The sequence below is a fragment of the Otolemur garnettii genome, unplaced genomic scaffold (assembly GCF_000181295.1).
Source record: "Otolemur garnettii isolate 467f Iridium unplaced genomic scaffold, OtoGar3 scaffold00087, whole genome shotgun sequence".
NCBI classification, from domain to species: domain Eukaryota; kingdom Metazoa; phylum Chordata; class Mammalia; order Primates; family Galagidae; genus Otolemur; species Otolemur garnettii.
In genome coordinates, this window is record NW_003852482.1 from 7,516,684 (window position 1) to 7,534,934 (window position 18,251).

The window sequence follows — 18,251 nt, forward strand, 5'->3', positions numbered from 1 at the left end:
GTAACTATATACATTAATGCACTTCTAGGGTACAGTGTGGGGTTTTCACATGCAATCTGAAATACTTCCATCAACTGGTCAACACAGCCTTCATGTCATTTTCTCAGTTATTGCTCTAAAACATTCACACTACTCTTAGAAAGATTCACCTGTACCCCTATAAGGTAAACCTCAGAAGTAATCCCTCCAGATTTTAGTTTCTAATACCATTCCCAGTAAAAGGAACTAGGGCTCCTTATAGGAATGCTGATTCAAAAACTGGGGCAGAAAAATACACAAGATGAGCGTGTATCACTGGGTACCAGAAATAAATGCACAAGATGAGCGTGTATTCTGGGTGCCAGAAGTAATGGAGTGTTCAAAACAAAACACTAACCTAAATAAACATTGATACATACTGGGTACATGTCCAAAGAGCACAAGGAACCAAGTGAAACCCCCAATGGCCAAAATGGGAACACTTTATGAGGAAAAAAAAATAGTATTGTATTATCACCCAAAGTATAAAGTAAATAACCATGGGTTCATACTGATATAAATAGTGGAATGTACCAATAAATGGGGAGAAGAGACAAATATCCTATGCTGAAGAATTCCAGATAATTTCTGCAGGTTGAGCTCCTCCACACAGAACTAGGGGTGGATGGCTTGCCCTCAAGGTGGAGCAAAACTCTCCGCTCTAGGTGGGAGCTATGCTTAGTGATTTCCTTCCAACCACAGTGGTGAGTCATGTCCATGGTGCACTTGGTAAAACAGCACTTTGCTTCTATGATCTTCCCTCCCCAAACACACAGCCCTGGTCTAGTAATGAGAAAAATATCAGACAAGATCCAGAAGAGGGGCATTCTACAAAAGATGGCTCTGGTACTTCTCAAAATGATCAAAGTTCAGAGGCGTCTAAGGAGACGTGAGGACTAAACGTAATGTGGTACCCTGGGTGGAAACCTGGAGCAGAAAGACATTAACTAAGGAAATCTGAATAAACTATGGACTTTGGTTAATAATAACTGAGCAACAGTGTTTCACTAATTGTAACATGTGGCATACTAATGTAAGATTTTAGTAATGGGGAAATTTTGCACGGGTGGTATATGGGAACTCTGTATTATTCTCAACCTTTCTGTAAAACTAAAACTTTTCTTGAAAAAAAAAAAAAAGAAAATCTATTATTTTAAAAAGCAAACAACCAGGGCTGGGCACGGTGACTCCTCACACCTGTACCCAGTACTCTGGGAGGCCGAGGCGGGAGGATTGCCTGAGGTCACGAGTTCGAGACCAGCCTGAGTTAGACCGAGACATCATCTCTAAAAATAGCTGGGCATTGTGGCGGCGCCTGTAGTCCCAGCTACTCGGGAGGCTGAGGCAAGAGAATCGCTTGAACCCAAGAGTTGGAAGTTGCTGTGAGCTGGGATGCCGCAGCACTCTATCAAGGGCGACAAAGTGAGACTCCGTGAATGAATGAATGAATGAATGCACGCACGTGAACCACCACCAAAAAAGCCATTAAAAACTCCATGGCATGGCTCGGCGCCTATAGCTCAACTGGCTAAGGCGCCAGCCACGTACACCTAAGGTGGCGGGTTCGAATCCCCAGCCCGGATCCGCCAAACAACAATGATGGCTGCAACCAAAAAAATAGCCGGGCGTTGTGGCGGGCGCCTGTGGTCCCAGCTACTTGGGAGGCGGAGGCAGGAGACTCGCTTGAGCCCAGGGGCAGGAGGTTGCTGTGAGCTGTAATGCCATGGCACTCTACCCAGGGGGACAGCTTGAGGCTCTGTCTCAAAAAAAAAAAAAAAACCCCATGGCAGGGCGGCGCCTGTGGCTCAGTGGGTAAGGCGCCGGCCCCAGATACTGAGGGTAGCAGGTTCGGCCCCCGGCCAAACTGCAACAACAACATCAAAATAGCGGGGCGTTGTGGCGGCGCCCGTAGTCCCAGCTACTCGGGAGGCTGAGGCGGGAGAATACACTGAGCCCAAGAGCGGGAGGTTGCTGTGAGCTAGGAGGCCACACCACTCTACCGAGAGCGACAGAGTGAGACTGTCTCTTAATAAATAAAAAAGTAAAAAAACCCTCCATGGCTGACAGGAGGTTACCAGAACCCACAAGCAAACAAGGGTTCTGCCCGGAAGAAAGATGGCAGCCTAGGGCGGCGGAAAAAGACATGCCCCGAACGACGAAGATGCCTGCGCGACGAGAGGAACCGGAAGCGGGACTGGCGGCAGCACGGGTGCGCGCGGTCGGCGCGAGAACGCGCTGGGCGGCGCGGGTCCGGGTATGAAGCTGGGCCGGGCTGCGCTGGGCCTGCTGCTGCTGGCGCCTTTGGTGGTGCGGGCGGTGGAGCCCATCAGCCTGGGTCTAGCCCTGGCCGGCGTCCTCACCGGCTACATTTACCCACGCCTCTACTGCCTCTTCACCGAGTGCTGCGGTCAGAAGCGGAGCCTCAGCCGGGAGGGTAGGCTGGGTCCGGGCTGGGGGCTGGCATGAGGGCCGGCTGGGCTGGGGGGTTAAGGTCCCTGGAAGGCTGGGGCGGGGCAGAGCCCAGCCCGGAGAGGACCCGTCCCCGGCAATCGAGCAGCCCGGGCTGTAGGATGGGGCCTGGCTCTTTGGCCACGACCACGGATAGGCCGGACTTTGGTCTGGGGAGACGAGCTGCAGGTTGGGCTGATCCACACAGAACTAGGGGTCTACCGGTTGTAAACTTCCTCTGAAGAGAGTTCAGCTTCCTTCCTAGTTGGTGATAGGAAGGATGATGGGGACCCTTCCGGAGCCGAGATGCAGAGATGGCCAAGCTGCGCCCTTGCCTTGGAGTGTGAGGAACCACGCAGGGATTAGTAGTGCAAACTGTTGGTTGGTGCAGTGGAGCCCTGGGCCTGTCTCAGGAAGGAGCAACGCCAGGGCTTTAGAACAGGCAGGACCGGCAAAGGGAGGGCTCCCTGGACCACGGTTCCCCTCTTGGCCAAGTGCTTACAGCTCACCATACTTCCGCATTTCACAAGGTGCTTAGCTGGCTTTAGCTGGCTTTCTCATGGGCCTGTAAATGTGGCTACGTTTTGCCAGCTGTTTATATCCCCTTCTGACTGGCTTTGTCTTTCCCAGCGCTGCAGAAGGATCTGGACAACAAGCTCTTTGGACAGCATCTTGCAAAGAAAATCATCTTAAATGCTGTGTCTGGTTTCATAAACAACCCAAAGCCCAAGAAGCCTCTCACCCTCTCCCTGCACGGGTGGACAGGCACTGGCAAAAATTTTGTCAGCAAGATCATCGCAGAGAATATTTACGAGGGTGGTCTGAACAGTGACTATGTCCATCTGTTTGTGGCCACACTACACTTTCCACATGCTTCGAACATCACCCTGTACAAGGCAAGGGCAGTCATTTGGAGTCCTTCCTGGATGACGTTGGGTTTGAGGTTCCTTTGCTGTGGGATTGGACTTGGGAATTCCATGCTGGAATGAGTGAGCCCTGAAAATGGCTCCATGTGTCAGTTCCCCTTTGAGAAGTGGGAGGTGAGGTTACAGAGGGTTTGAGATGCACAGGGCATTCACATCATGAAAGCTGTGTGGAGGTGTCTGAAAATAGGCCCAGTCATACTCAGTTGAGTAAGTTGTATTATAAAATTTTAGATATGGACGTAATCTAAATTAAAGGCTATACTCATTTTGTGAAAGAGGAAACATTTCTAGAGGGGCTAGGTTTGTTTAATTTGACTGTTGCAAACTGCTTGTGTAGTTTAACTCACTGATGAATGGTCTGGACTTTGGTGGCAGATACACCTAGATTTGAGTCCTAACTCTCACCAGCATTTTTGTAGTCTGGGGAAGGTGGCTTGACCTCTCTGAGATTGAGGTTCTTCATTACAACTTGATGCTTATGAAATTCAATGAGCTCTGCCAGTCAAATAATGTTAGCTGGTTCCTGGCACATAAATGTTCAAATAAATTAACTATTGCCTTTTAGGATCTGTGTAACAGACCTAAAATGTGGGCAAAACAGTCACTCGTGTGAATACATTTTTTCCTTCTGCCGGGTGACTATCACCAAGTGTCCAGTGGTTCCTGGGATGCTGCACTCATAGTGTTAAAAAAGGAGGCCGGGCGTTGTGGTTCACACTTGTAATCTTAGCACTCTGGGAGGCTGAAGCAGGTGGATTGCTTGAGCTCACAGGTTCAAGACCACCTGAGCCAGACTGAGACCCCCATCTCTAAAAATAGCCAAGCGTTGTGGCAGGCATTGTAGTCCCAGCTACTTGGGAGGCTGAGGCAAGAGGATCACTTGAGCCCAAGCGTTTGAGGTTGCTGTGAGCTGTGATGCCACGGCACTCTACCAAGGGTGACAAAATGAGACTCTGCCACAAAAAACTCTAAAAAAGGGAAAGTTCTAGGGAAATCAAGATTAGTTGGTCATCCTAGTTAGGATTGTGGCTCCACTAACATTAATAACTGACTTTGAGCAAGGTTTTTACTATCTCTGTGCCTCAGTTTCCAAATCTATAAAAGAAGGTACACCTTGGTGGGTTTGGGAGGTCACAGTTAAGTATTATGTGAACAGTGGTTACAGTGCATGTGCTCTGCTGTTGGGTGCCAACCAGCATAGCAGAGTGGGAGAACTTGGCAGTTGTAGCCCAGCAGGTCTGTAAATGCAGAGCAGAATTGTGTTTGGATTAGATACTCACCTGGAACATTGTAACCATGTGTCATAGTAGCCAAAATAATAGTAGGTTAAGACCTACATTGTAACTTTCAGCGTTTTAGAAAACAAAAAGTTAATTTCCCTACCTCACTGTGAGGGGAAAAAAATCTATGGAGTAAATAGGTTTTCCATTTTCTGAAAGCTTCCAAAAGTCTTTTCTCCCTACCTTGATTGCTTAGTATCATAAGAAGTATGCAAATTTGTTCTTATGTCCAGGAGCAGGAGAAGAAGAACAAAATATATGTTCTTAGGGAAAATTTCTGGTTAGATGAATTTACTTCAGAAACCTCTAGGTATTGTTCCAGGAACTTGAGTGTCATCTCCCCAGGCTCATCCCAAAGCATGTGAGCGCTGTTTTCAGTGAGCCTATGCTCACTGCTTTTCCCATCGGACAGTCGCAGCACCTGCTCCAGGATGTCCCGTGGACTGAATGAGAGTGGGGATCACTTGGTCTTTGCCCCCTGCCAAGAAGACTAGAGCACAGGATATGTGTTGACATTGCCATGATGACAAAAGACCAGCAACTCTGACATAGCATCCATGTGTTATCTTGCAACATAGGAATTATAATCAAAGTGTGGGGTTTTCTGGGAGGCTGAGGCAGGTGGATTGCTTGAGCTCAGGAGTTCGAGACCAGCCTGAGCTAGAGTGAGACCCCGTCTCTAAAAATAGCCAGGCATTGTGGCGGGCACCTGTAGTCCCACCTACTTGGGAAGCTGAGGCAAGAGGATCACTTGAGCCCAAGAGTTTGATGTTGCTGTGAGCTATGATGCCATGGCACTCTACCAAGGGTGACAAAGTGAGACCCTGTCTCAGTAAAAAAAAAATGTGGGGGCTTTGATTAAAGTGCAGCTATTGTTCTTGGTGGGAGAAAGTTGTTTTGATAGCCCTTGCTAAGAACTTTGTGTTGACTTTTCCCCTTATAATTCAGGATCAGTTACAGTTGTGGATTCGAGGCAACGTGAGTGCTTGCGCGAGGTCCATCTTCATATTTGATGAAATGGATAAAATGCACGCAGGCCTCATCGATGCCATCAAGCCCTTCCTAGACTATTATGACCTGGTGGATGGGGTCTCCTACCAGAAAGCCATCTTCATGTTTCTCAGGTAAGGTCAGGGCCAGGACGTGATTGAAGGGGCCTGAGCCTGAGCCTGGGGGCTCCAAGAGAAACCTAGTCCTTGCTCACTGGAACTGTCTTACAGCAATGCTGGCGCAGAAAGGATCACAGATGTGGCTCTAGATTTCTGGAGGAATGGAAAGCAGAGGGAAGAAATCAAGCTCAAAGACATTGAGCATGCCTTGTCTGTGTCAGTCTTCAATAACAAGAACAGTAAGTAGGGCCATCTGTTACCCCATCCTGATCCTAATCCTGCACCCAAGTGTTAGAGCATCAGTGTCTCCCTCTCCATCACCTGGCAGTTGATTAGAAATGTGAATTCCGGCTCGGCGCCTATAGCTCAGCCGGCTAAGGCGCCAGCCACGTACACCTAAGGTGGCGGGTTCGAATCCCCAGCCCGGACCCGCCAAACAACAATGACGGCTGCAACCAAAAAATAGCCAGGCGTTGTGGCGGGCGCCTGTGGTCCCAGCTACTTGGGAGGCGGAGGCAAGAGACTTGCTTGACCCCAGGAGTTGGAGGTTGCTGTGAACTGTAATGCCACGGCACTCTACCCAGGGGGACAGCTTGAGGCTCTGTCTCAAAAAAAAAAAAAAAAAGAAATGTGAATTCCCAGTCCCTTCCTTGGTTAGAATTCCTGAAGAGATTCTGTGCTAACAAGCTCAAGGTAACTTCAGAACACTAAAGTTTGAGAAGCACTGTTTTAAATAAAAGGCAGTCAGACATGGTGGCTTGTGCCTGAGGCTGGGAGTTTGAGGCCAGCCTAGGCAAAATAGCAAGACCCTGGCTCTGTAATTAAAAAAAAATGTAGTCCAGCCGTAGTAGTTCACATCTGTAATCCTAGCACTTTGGTAGGCCAAGGTAGCAGGATCACTTGAGGTCAGGAGTTCAAGACAAGTCTAAGCAAGACAGCAAGACTCCCATTGCTACAAAGAATTTAAAAATTAGCCAGGCATGGTGGTGAGCACCTATAGTCTCAACTACTCAGGAGGCTGAGACAGGAGGATCCCTTAAGCTCAGGAGTTTGAGGTTGCTGTGAACTATGGTCATGCCACTGCCCTCATGCCTGGGCAACAAAGCAAGACTCTGTCTCAAACAACAAAATTTAAATAGACAGCAATTCTTTTTTTTCTTTTTTTTTTTGGCGGTTTTTGGCCCAGGCCAAGTTTGAGCCCGCCACCTCTGGTATATGGGGCCAGCGCCCTACTCCTTTGAGCCACAGGCGCCACCGCAATAGATAGCTCAATAGACCAAGATCTTAAAAATCAGTTCCTTTTATTTAGGAAAATGATTTTCTTGGTAGAAAAAAAGCAAGTGGTTGAAGAAAGAAGGCTGCTGTGGGCTGCGCAGGGGAGGAGGTGGCCTATTGGGTCCCTCCCTTTTTTTGCACTACCTGAGAACAACAGCCATACGGTGGCTGGGCCTGCTGTATGCTAGGCACTGTGGGAAGCCCTGCCTGCCAGTTCCATTTACTCATCATCGTAATCTGATAGGGCAGAGACAGAAAAGCAAGGAGATGGAGCAGCTTGCCCAGGGCCATGTGGCTTGGTCAGTGTCCCTGATTCTGAGCTTTTAGGTTTCAACTCACTGCTTTTCTGGGGAATATCTTGAGACTTTTGAGCCTGGGAGGTGGTGAGCCGTCATGAGGGAGTCTGACTTGCTGACTGAAGTTGGGCAGGATGGTTGTCCACACCTTTGCTCTGGTTCTTGAGGTAGCAAAACAAAAGGTCTCATTTAAAAGAGACTAGCCAAAAAGTTCATACTTGGGGCAGTGCCTGTGGCTCAGTGGATAGGGTGCCAGCCCCATATACCAAGGGTGGTGGGTTCAAACCTGGCCCCCCGCCAGCTAAAACAGCAATGAGAATTGCAACAAATAATAGTCAGGCGTTGTGGTGGGTGCCTGTAGTCCCAGCTACTTGGGAGTCTGAGAATTGCTTAAGCATTTAAGCAGTTGCTTAAGAGAATTGCTTAAGCCCAAGAGTTGGAGGTTGCTGTGAGCTGTGATGCTACAGCACTCTACCAAGGGTAACAAAGTGAGACTCTGTCTCAAAAAAAAATAAAGTTCATACTTGGGTCAAGTGAACAGTGTGGGGTATTTTATGTAGATTTGTGCACAAGCAAAGACAAGTAGTATGTAATAAGTTAGGTAGTTTGTCAGCATGCCAAAAATATGAGCATGGGAAACAGAAACCTTAGCCTAACGCTGTGGCAGGTGAGGCCAGGTACCTAGAACCCGCATGGTGGGAGGTTACAAAGCCATTCAGGGGCACGAGCAGATGTGGTTGGCAGGCTTCAGGTCGTGGCTGAACATTTATGCAACAAACACTGACTGAGCATCTGCTGGGTGTCAGGCAGGGTCCGGGGACCCAGAACATCGAGTGTACCAAAGAGCACTTCTTGCCCTTGTAGAGCCTCCGTTCTAGTATGAGGACCCTGAGTGGGCATGTGCTTGAGGTTGTTGTGGCTGGACCAGGATGAACAGGAGGGGAGTGGGAGGTGAGAGGGAAGGTAAGATTTGGGGCGGGTGCAGGTCATGGAAAGCCTGGTGTGCCAGAGGTTTTACTCCAAGTGAAGAATGCCTCTGCAGGGCTCTGAGCAGGCAGTGGCCCCATCTGACAGGCTTAGCAGGACCTTGCTGGCTGCTGGGTGGAGACGAGACTAGAGGGGCAGGGGCCCAGGGTGGCAGTGGTGGGTGGTTAAACAAAGTGGATTCCGGGTACATTTTGGAGTTAGAAACAGGAAAATGTCCTGCAGGATTGTATGGGGAATGAGAGAGAAGGATCAAGCATCCAGCTTGAGTGATTAGAAGCGGGGTGCTGCCATTTAGTGGAACAGAGAGGGGAAGGACAGGTTTGTGGGACAGGTGTGCTCAGAGATGACATGTTTGGGGCATCTGAGCAGGGATGTGGGGGCAGGTAGTCAGACCTTCCAGTGGAGCTCTGGGAAGCATTCAGGCTGAGGGGACAGATTTGGGAGTTAGTAGTAGATGGTGGGGTCCTTTGTGCTGCCAGAGTACTCCACTTGGCCTCCACATGACCAGGCTCTCATCATTCAGGTTCTGCTCAGAGGCAGCCGGTACCCTTACCGTGCCTGTCCATCTGGCCCCTAGGCCAGCTGCCTGCTCCCTGGATGCCTCTCTGTGTCTGCAGTTGTTTACCATGTTTCCCCGAAAATATGACACTGTCTTAGACTTATTTTTTCTCAAGAAGACACACTAGGGCTTATTTTCAGGGAATGTCTTATTTTTATTAAATATAATACAACAATTTACATTTATTCAAATACAGTTAAGTCATCTTCTTCTGGAACGTGACAAGGGGAGCTGACCTTGTTGGTGGGGCTCAAGCTAGTGATGTGAGAACTCCTTTCCCCTAGCCGTTCGCACGTGCGCAATGGGACACCTGCAACCGTGGTTACTACTGGCGCAAATGCAAATGGCTCAGAGAAAGGAGCTGTGGCAGATAAAAGGTATTCCAGTCTTCCTTTCTGCTCCTCGCTGAAATGCACGGCGTGGCTATGCAGCATATCTGCATAGCCATGCCCATCACTAGGTGTTATTATCAGGGTAGGGCTTATATTTAACAAATGCATAGAAATCCTGCTAGGGCTTTTATTTTGGGGGTAGATCTTATTTTGGGGGAAACACAGCATCTACTGGTTTGGTGGGGTCTCCTCACCCAGCATGCAGTGGGCCTTCAAGGGTGAGCTGTCCTTCTGGGCTCCAGAGAAGTAGGAGCTATCCTGCAAGTCACTGTTCACAATCTACAGCCTCCACCCAGTCGGGTCAGCCAGATACTTACTGAGCACCATCTGTGTGAAAAGCACTATTGGGGATGAAAAGCAGGAACCTCAGGCATTAAGAAGTTCACATCAGGGAGCTGAGTCTCAGATTTAAGTAGCAAAGTGAAAGGAAAACACTTTGCATGAAGACACAGCCCAATTCATGGATGACCCAGTGGGTACCGTGTCATCTTAGAAAGGAGCAGGTTCTGATTCTAGAGTCCTGGAAACCAGGAGCAGCGGCCTGGGCAGGAACATAGCCAGTCCTCACCTGGGGTTGGTGACACTGGCGAAGTCCATGCCCTGTGCTCAGATTTGGCAGTGTCTTCACACTGTCACTCTGGAGTCTGGTTTGGGTCCCCCAGCTGTTCTGCAGGGGCTGGCACAACTGTAGCACATCAAGGAGAGTCAGGAGCCCTGGCTGGTAGTCTCGCCTGGATCCCTTCTCACTGTCACTCTCCTGAAACTGGCAGCTTGTGAATCTGTGTCTTTCTCCACTTTGCCTCTGCTCTGAACCTTTCCCACCTACCATCTCTAAGGCACTGCCAAGCTGGCAGTATGAGGAAGGTGTCCCGTTCCACTCTGTCGAGTCACCATGCCCTTTGCCGTCACAGAGGTATCAACATGGAGATGTCAGTGGGCTCACCTAGTAGCATCCCCGCCTCAGGGAGCCAGGGTGCAGGTGACACCCCCAGAGTGTGGTGGGTGGTGTGGATGGATGGGAGTAAGCAGCACCTTGTTTCTTTCCCCAGGTGGCTTCTGGCACAGCAGCTTAATTGACCGGAACCTCATTGATTATTTTGTCCCCTTCCTCCCGCTGGAGTATAAGCACCTAAAAATGTGCATCAGAGTTGAAATGCAGGCCCGAGGCTATGAAATTGACGAGGACATTGTCAGCAGAGTGGCTGACGAGATGACATTTTTCCCCAAGGAGGAGAGAGTTTTCTCTGACAAAGGCTGCAAAACCGTGTTCACCAAGTTAGATTATTATTACGATGACTGACAGCCTGGGAGTCTGCTCCGAGTTGAAGAAACAGCACTTAGTGCCTCGCCATGCCTCCAGGCTCCTTTCCCCGGGAGAGGAGTGAAAGGAACGTTCCAGTCCCCGTGTTAGGGCGCTCATCAGGACCTTAGGACCATGGACGTGGATGCAAAGCCTCCAGAGCTTTCTGGGCTCCCAGCACGCTCATTCCAGGGGTCATGATTTTTTTTTTTTTTTTGAGACAGAGTTTCACTATTGCCCTCAGTAGAGTGCTGTGGTATCATAGCTTACAGCAACCTCCAACTCTTGGGCTCAAGTGATCCTCTTGCCTTAGCCTTCTGAGTAGCTGGGACTATAGGCACCCACGACAAAGCCTAGCTATTTTTTAGAGATGGGGTCTTGCTCTGGCTCAGGCTGGTGTTGAATTCCTGAGCTCAGATGATCTGCCTGTCTCAGCCTCCCAGAGTGCCAGGGCTCATGATTTTTAAAAAATTATGTTTTAATTTCACGTGTTTCTGTTTCAAGGAAGGATGAATAAGTTTTATTAAAAATGTGATAACTTTATTTAAAATGGTTTTTAACATTATGAGAAACTTCTCAGATTCTAAATTGTCAGCTTTGTGTGTTTCTTAAATGTCCCTGTCATTGTAACATACACTGTGTTATATCTTAACTGTAAACAAGCCCACACACGAGCTTATGGCATTTATTCCAGAGGATGGCATTCCTGGGGACATGGCTGGAACACTAGTCAGACCTGGGCCAGGTGACCAGAGCCAGGCTGCCAGTGGCAGTGCAGTGGTTAATAAAGGGACAGGCAATAGGACATGCTCAGGCACCACAAACCTGAAAAGCCCTTTCCAAGGGATGGTCTTAGCAATGTTGTGAACATTTGTTAGAGCCAGAGTCTTTTGAAAGGAAAGCATTTCCAGCCTGTCATTTGGCAGTACTTGGCTCTGCAAAAGCGGGCCTGGCTCTGCTTTCCCTTCCAGAAGGAGCAGTGGCTGCTCTCCACTGGATTCAAGATCACATGCAAACTTTGCTGTATTGAATGTTTTGCCTCCTTTATCAGTAGTTTATGTTAAATCAGGACTCCCCAACCTAGGAAAATTTAGCAGCCCCTTCAGAGGATGCTGAGAACGGTGTTATTTATAAATGCAGACAGATGCCACTTTGTAATAAAATTCCATGTGTGAAACTTGTGAGTACATCTTTTCAGGGGGAGAGAAACCCTCCACTGTGGGCCGTGACGGCCTAGCAGATGCAGTGCAGGTTGGAACAGAACAAACACAGTGTCACGTAGGACTCTGAGGTCCCTAGGACAGCTCTGGCCCCTCACCCAGCTGCCCCGGAATTCTGTTACCCAGGTTCATGGAGCTCCAGAACCAGAAGGGGCTGAGGGAGACAACGTCCTGTTCTGTGCAACCTGCATGTGCCCAAAAAGGGCAGGGCTCCTGTGGGCATGGTGCTTTTAGGGTAGGGTGACGAGATGTCTCGCTTTTTAACAATTTGTCCTGCGTCCCGCGGCGTTTTTAAAAAGTCCCGATTTTTGGCAAGAATGCACGAACGGGCAGGAGAAAAGGAAGGGGATATACGGTTTTTGGCTGCCATGTGGCTATTTCGCCAGAATATGAGTTTTATATTATTTTTGTTAATTTTATAATGTTAAACTGTAATAATAACAAATAATTGTTGAGAAGTGATTATCGAGAACTGCTTATCAAAGTTTGCATTGTTGTCAGGCCCCACCCCCACCGTGTTGTCCCGCTTTACAAATGTTAAAATCTGGTCACCCTATTTTAGGGTGAAGGCAGGGACACCTTTGCAGCTGCAGGTCTGAGGCAGGACCCTCTGCCTATCACTCCCCAGCCAGAATGGGGCTCTTCTAGGGTGGCCCAGGCTCCAAGTCTTAGAAAGCTCCTGGCACCCAGTTGAAGCTGGCCTGTTATGTCCCCAGGGGTCAGATTAGGTCTAGTTGCTCATTGGAAAATTGCAGCCCTGGCACCTAGGAGCCCCCTGACAATTTGGAAAGCTTAGTCTTTGTAGATGAGGCAGTTTGGGGAAGAGTAAAAACTGTATCAGCCTGAGAACCAGAGCGAGAAGGTGGTCTCATGGGTCTGGAGAACCTTCTGAAGAGGAACTAAGAGTGAGGAAGGTTTGAATTTACTAGTCCTGTCAGTGAATCTTTAGTCCTATGAAGTGGGTCCACGTTAGCAATTCACTGACCAGAGGTAAGAGATCAGGTTAAATGTGATTAAGCTGAGACTGGATCAACGTGATACATTTCCACTTACCAGTTTGAGGAAGGAAGATGGGGCAGGTAGGTTTCCTCATCTGAACTCAGTTAACAATGTCAAGGTGAGTGGTGTTTTCCTAGTGCCTCAGTTTCCTTCCTATGTTAATTTTAGAATATATAGAAAGACCCATTAAGTGAAGAATATATTTTTAATTTTTTATTTAAGACAGTCTCACTTTGTCACCCTCGGTAGCTGGGTAGTGCTGTAGCATCATAGCTCACAGCAACCTGAAACTCTTGGGCCCAAGCAATCTTGCCTCACCCTCTCAAGTAGCTGGGTCTACAGACACCCACCATGATGCTTGGCTAGTTTTTTGTATTTTTAGTAGAGATGGGGTTTCACTGTTGCTCAAGCTGGTCTTGAACTCCTGAGCTCAAACAATCTGCCCACCACACTGGGCCAATATACAGAGTGGCCATAAAGTCCATGGGCAATATTGCACATGAATTTTATGGCCATAGTGTATTTTTTTTTTGAGACAGCCTCAAGCTGTCCCCTGGGGAGAGTGCAGTGGCATCACAGCTCACAGCAACCTCTAACTCCTGGGCTCCTCAAGTGAGTCTCCTGCCTCTACCTTCCAAGTAGCTGGGACCACAGACGCCCGCCACAACGCCTGGCTATTTTTTTTGGTTGCAGCCACCATTATTGTTTGGTGGGCCTGGGCTGGATTCGAACCCGCCGTGGCTGGTGCCTTAGCCACTTGAGCCACAGGCACCCAGCCAGCCACACTATATTTTTCAGAAGTCCATTTTCTGACGAAAATGTCCATCACCTAACCCAATTTAACTCCATATTTGGGGATAATAGCCTTTAACGTAAATACTGACTCTGTGATGTACAGACTGCCCACCTGCATGTCCAGGGACAGTAAGTAACACTTGAGCTGTTGAAGAGTTTTTATTCCAGACTTTTGTCACCAAATAAACTAGGGGAAAAAGTTAGCAAGGGACAACTCATGTCATAAAATTTAGGCTTTATTATTTTGTATCCAGGTCAATTCAAACTCTTGTCCACATTTTACAAAGAGTGGGGGAGGCTTGGCCGTGGCCAACCTACACTCAGTAACGGCGGTCCAAAGGTGGCCAACACGTGTTGGGTTTATTGATTGCATCATTGTAAACAGAGAAAGTCTTGTCTCCTCTTGATCAGATATCCAAAAGGTTATAAAAGCAGTGTAACTTAGCTCCAATTTGAGAATATGTATTAAAATTTTAAGCCTTCCCTTGGCATTTTTTAAAGACTAGGTGTGAAACCCTATAAGGCAGTTCCATGTCATAAATGCACACTACCATATTTTACATGTGAAAATGCCACATGGTTCTAATGATGTGTCTGCAGCTGCACTGTAATGACAGGAGACACAGAATGAGTCACATCAGGTGGCATCTAAGTCTTACTTCCCGTGATCAGGACGGTCCAGTCTGGTGCCACAAAGGGTATCCTTATCAGGTAACACCCAATACCTGCCACAACTTCAGACTGACCTTGTATGATCCATGATTATGACCATACGTTGCCACGTATTCAACAAAAATCCATCCATTTAAGAGTACCTGAGAAAGGAATAAATAATTATTCCATTTTGTGTCCTTCTATATTTTAAAATAAGCAATGTCCTATACTTCTATTATCTCAGATTCAGAAGTAAAAACATTACAAAAAAAATACTTATCCTTGAAAACTCTAGCATTTCTAGGGTTCAACACTCCTACTTCTTTGGCAATGCAAAATCTGTAAACTGTCCCCTCAATCTGGGCAGGTGTCAATCATGGAGAATGGGCGTGTCCTACAGACTTCAAAAGGTTTTGGAGTCAAGTGAGAGACTGACACACACAGAGTAACAAACATCTCACCATGGGAACCAAGGACTCAAATCCAAACTCAATGGTCTCATTCAGATCGGCTCTACGATACAGCCAGGAAGTTCAGGATGAGAGGTGGTACAAGGAGGGGGCGAGGGATCACGAGCTGTGATCAGCAGTCAAGAGAATGCACAGAGGAAGGGCCCCATCTGTCCCATCCACTGCAGAGGCCTCAGATGGAACCCCCACCCCACAAGAGGAGAGTTCAGCCAGGTCAAGGGTACTCAGCATGCAGGCCACACCCCCCAAAGATGCCTATCCTGTAGGCACCAGCAACTCTGAAAATTCTTCAAGTCAGCAAAGGCTCTCTGTGTAAAGAAAACCCAACAGCTAAAGAATGCTTTCAGTGGGTGAATGCTCCTCAGCTTCCTCTTTAGTCCTGATGGAGCTTCTGAGTGTGGGCACTATGGGTCACAAAGGATCCCTGAGCCTCCCTGACACAGCTGTTTTCAGGCACTTTTGTCAAGAGTAATGGTAAGCGTGAAGGAGGTTTTAAAAGTTCATCTTTGACTGCAAAGAGCTCGACTGCTGTTACGTTACAAGATAGGTGGATGGGACAGATGACCATATTTTCAGGCTTCACTTCTGGCAAATTTTTCATCCCAAAAGGTCGTATGTGCAAATGTGCAAAACCCTGCAGAGGTCTTCAAAGTGTTTCTGAAAGGCAAGGCCCCAGGTGCTGAGCCTCCCAGGTGCCTCTTAACCCATCTAGGTAAGAGCTCAGTGGAAATCTAGCCGTGATTGCACAGTCTTGCAGCCTTTATCTGAGTAGATTTTCTCATCTTTGGGGAAAAATGTCATTTCGTCTGCTACTCTTGTCACAACGTCTTCATCTACAGCAGAGCCCCGGGCCTTCATTTCAGCTCTCACACACATCTTCACGTGTCTGTACTCCAGGGGCAGGAAGGGGATAAAGTAGTCAATGAGGTTTCTGTCGATAAGTCCACTGTGCCACAGGCCACCTGCAAAGCAAGACACAGCTACATTTCCTGCCCATCACTGCCACCTGGCCAAGCTCTTACAGAACCACTCTGATCCTGACCCAGACCCACAGCACATTCATTACATGTTGATTCCTTCACAATTTTTTTTTTGTTTTTCTTTGAGATGGAGTCTCACTCTGTCACCCTGGGTAGAGTATCGTGGCATCATAGCTCATAGCAACCTAAAACTCTTGGGTTCAAGTGATCCTCCTGCCTCAGCCTTCTGAGTTGCTGGGACTATATGCCCTTGCCATACCATCAGCTAATTTTTCTATTTTAAGTAGAGACAGGGTCTCACTCTTGCTCAGGCTGGTCTGAAACTCCTACCCTCAAGCTATCCACCCACCTCAGCCTCCCAGACTGTTAAGATCACAGACATGTCCCTGTACCTAGCCCAGAGAGTCTTTTTGTCAGTGTGCAGAAAGCTGACTTAAGACTCAGCTGGAAACTCTGCTCAACTGGTTTCTAGAATACGATTTCCCTAAGAAAATTCCCTACTTTAGCAAAACCGCAGAGGTGAGCAGGAATCTGTGGCTTTGGGAAATGCTCAATGAGAGAACAGATGGCTGTCTGCTGGCAGAGTTAAGAGGCTCCTCACCCCTGTGGACTCACTGTGTTTATTATTGAAGACCCCGACAGACAGCACAGGTTCCAGGTCCTTCAGCTGAATGTCCTCCCTCTTTCTTCCTGCCCGCCAAAAGTCAAGAGCCGTCTTAGTTATAAGATCACCACCTGCATTACTGAATTTACCAGAGAAGCAAAAATTAAAATCACATATTAAGATTTCTGTGTCTTACCACGAAATGAACCACCTCTAAGGTTTATTCCTTTTTTTATTATTTTTTTTTTATTAAATCATAGCTGTGTACATTAATGCAATCATGGGGTATAGTGTGCTGGTTTTATATACAATTTGAAATATTTTCACCAAACTGGTTAACATAGCCTTCATGGCATTTTCTTAGTTATTGTGTTAAGACATTTATATTCTACATTTAGAAAGAGTCACATGTACTCTTGTAAGATGGACCTCCAAGGTTTATTCTTAATCAAGGAGTATTTATTAAGTGCTACTAGACAAAAAAAAAAAGAGTGTCGGTCCTGAAGGAACTTAATATCTGTGTCTTTAGAGCTTGCTGCGATAAAGCTCCGGCTTTTTTTTTTTTTTTTTTTTTGAGACAGAGCCTCAAGCTGTCCCCCTGGGTAGAGTGCTGTGGCATTACAGCTCACAGCAACCTCCAACTCCTGGGCTCAAGCGAGTCTCTTGCCTCAGCCTCCAAGTAGCTGGGACTACAGGCGCCTGCCAACGCCCAGCTATTTTTTGGTTGCAGCCGTCATTGTTGTTTTGGCGGGTCTGGCCTGGGGATTCGGACCCGCTACCTTAGGTGTACATGGCTGGCGCCTTAGCCAGTTGAGCTATAGGCGCCGAGCCAAAGCTCTGGCTTTTTATTGCCCTTAGAAACAAATTGTGCAGTCAATAAAAGTGCTCGTTATCAGTAATTATTTCTGTTTTTTTTATTTTAGAGACAGAGTCTCAAGCTGCCGCCCTGGGTAGAGTGCTGTGGCCTCATGGCTCGCAGCAACCTCCAACTCTTTGGCTTAAGCAATTCTCTTGCCTCAGCCTCCCTAGTAGCTGGGATTACAGGTGCCCACCAGAATGCCCGGCTATTTTTTAGTTGTAGTTGTCATTGTTATTCGGCAGGCCCAGGCCGGATTCGAAACCACCAGCTCCAGTGTACGTGACTGGTGACCTAGCCGCTGAGCTACAGGCGCTGAGCCAGTAATTATTTCTTTAGCTCATTTCTTCTGCCCATGTTCTGTGCCATGCTGAAACTGGCAAACAAAAATAAAGAAGTAGGCAAGTGACTTTTGCCAAGCTGCTGCTTTTGTTACTGGTAAACAAAATGCTGGTGCTTGCCAGAACTTCATTCTAGCAATGAAAAGTGTATGTGTCCCCCAGGAAACTCCTACTCACCTAAGAAAAATGAAGATGGCTTTGCGGTAAGACACTCCATCCACCTGCTCGTAGTAGTCTAGAAATGGCTTGATTGCATCGATGATCCCAGGGTGCAATTTATCCATCTCATCAAATATGAAAACAGAGTTCGCACAAGCACTCACATTACCACGAATCCACTTCTGTAACTGGTCCTAGACCCACCATAAAAGAAGAAATAGGATGCAGAGGCTCAAAGGATGTGCTGAGAAGGGCAGTGTGCTATACTGAGAAATCAGAGCTCCAAAGGCTTAAGGTAGAGCTTTTAGAAATGCACCCTCACCATTTATTAGGTAACAGCTTTTCCAAAGCCTTACCTATAAAAAGTAGAAATTGGGCTTGCCACTCAGTGGTTAGGGCGCCAGCCACATATACCATGGCTGGCAGGTTCAAAACTGGCTCAGGCCTGCTAAAAACAACCATGACAACTACAACAAAAAAATAGCCAGGTGTTGTGGCGGGTGCCTGTAATCCCAGCTACTTGGGAGGCTGAGGCAAGAGAATTACTTAAGCCCAAGACTGAAGGCAACATAATGACACTCTG

The 18,251-nt window shown here is 47.7% G+C and overlaps 2 protein-coding genes across 3 annotated transcripts in view; one reads left to right on the forward strand and one right to left on the reverse strand.

The window, feature by feature from the left end:
* The first annotated feature begins 2,107 nt into the window (after positions 1-2,107).
* Positions 2,108-10,833, forward strand: TOR1A (torsin family 1 member A). The gene is made up of 5 exons (XM_003794901.3): positions 2,108-2,452; positions 3,097-3,362; positions 5,621-5,796; positions 5,893-6,020; positions 10,340-10,833. Exons 1-5 carry the CDS (start codon positions 2,275-2,277, stop codon positions 10,588-10,590), a joined length of 999 nt encoding a protein of 332 aa, XP_003794949.1. The 5' UTR covers positions 2,108-2,274; the 3' UTR covers positions 10,591-10,833.
* Positions 10,834-13,824: 2,991 nt separating this feature from the next.
* The window catches only part of TOR1B (torsin family 1 member B), a 7,500-nt gene continuing 3,073 nt past the window's right edge, over positions 13,825-18,251 (reverse strand). Inside the window, exons 3-5 of one of the 2 annotated variants that reach the window (XM_003794902.3) lie at positions 17,687-17,862; positions 16,324-16,451; positions 13,825-15,690 (exon numbers count right to left, since the gene is read on the reverse strand). In XM_003794902.3, coding sequence (XP_003794950.1) covers positions 15,449-15,690; positions 16,324-16,451; positions 17,687-17,862 — 546 coding nt within the window. In that variant the 3' untranslated portion in view covers positions 13,825-15,448. Of the gene's footprint in view, positions 15,691-16,323; positions 16,452-17,686; positions 17,863-18,251 lie in introns of those variants that run through there. The other variant, XM_023516158.1, reaches the window with a different exon arrangement.

Excerpts from the sequence above, each read along its gene's own strand:
- TOR1A (XM_003794901.3), top strand. The coding sequence starts at position 2,275 with ATGAAGCTGGGCCGGGCTGCGCTGGGCCTGCTGCTGCTGGCGCCTTTG. Across the intron at positions 2,453-3,096 it reads GCGGAGCCTCAGCCGGGAGG|CGCTGCAGAAGGATCTGGAC; the intron begins GTAGGCTGGGTC and ends TGTCTTTCCCAG. Across the intron at positions 6,021-10,339 it reads AGTCTTCAATAACAAGAACA|GTGGCTTCTGGCACAGCAGC; the intron begins GTAAGTAGGGCC and ends TTCTTTCCCCAG.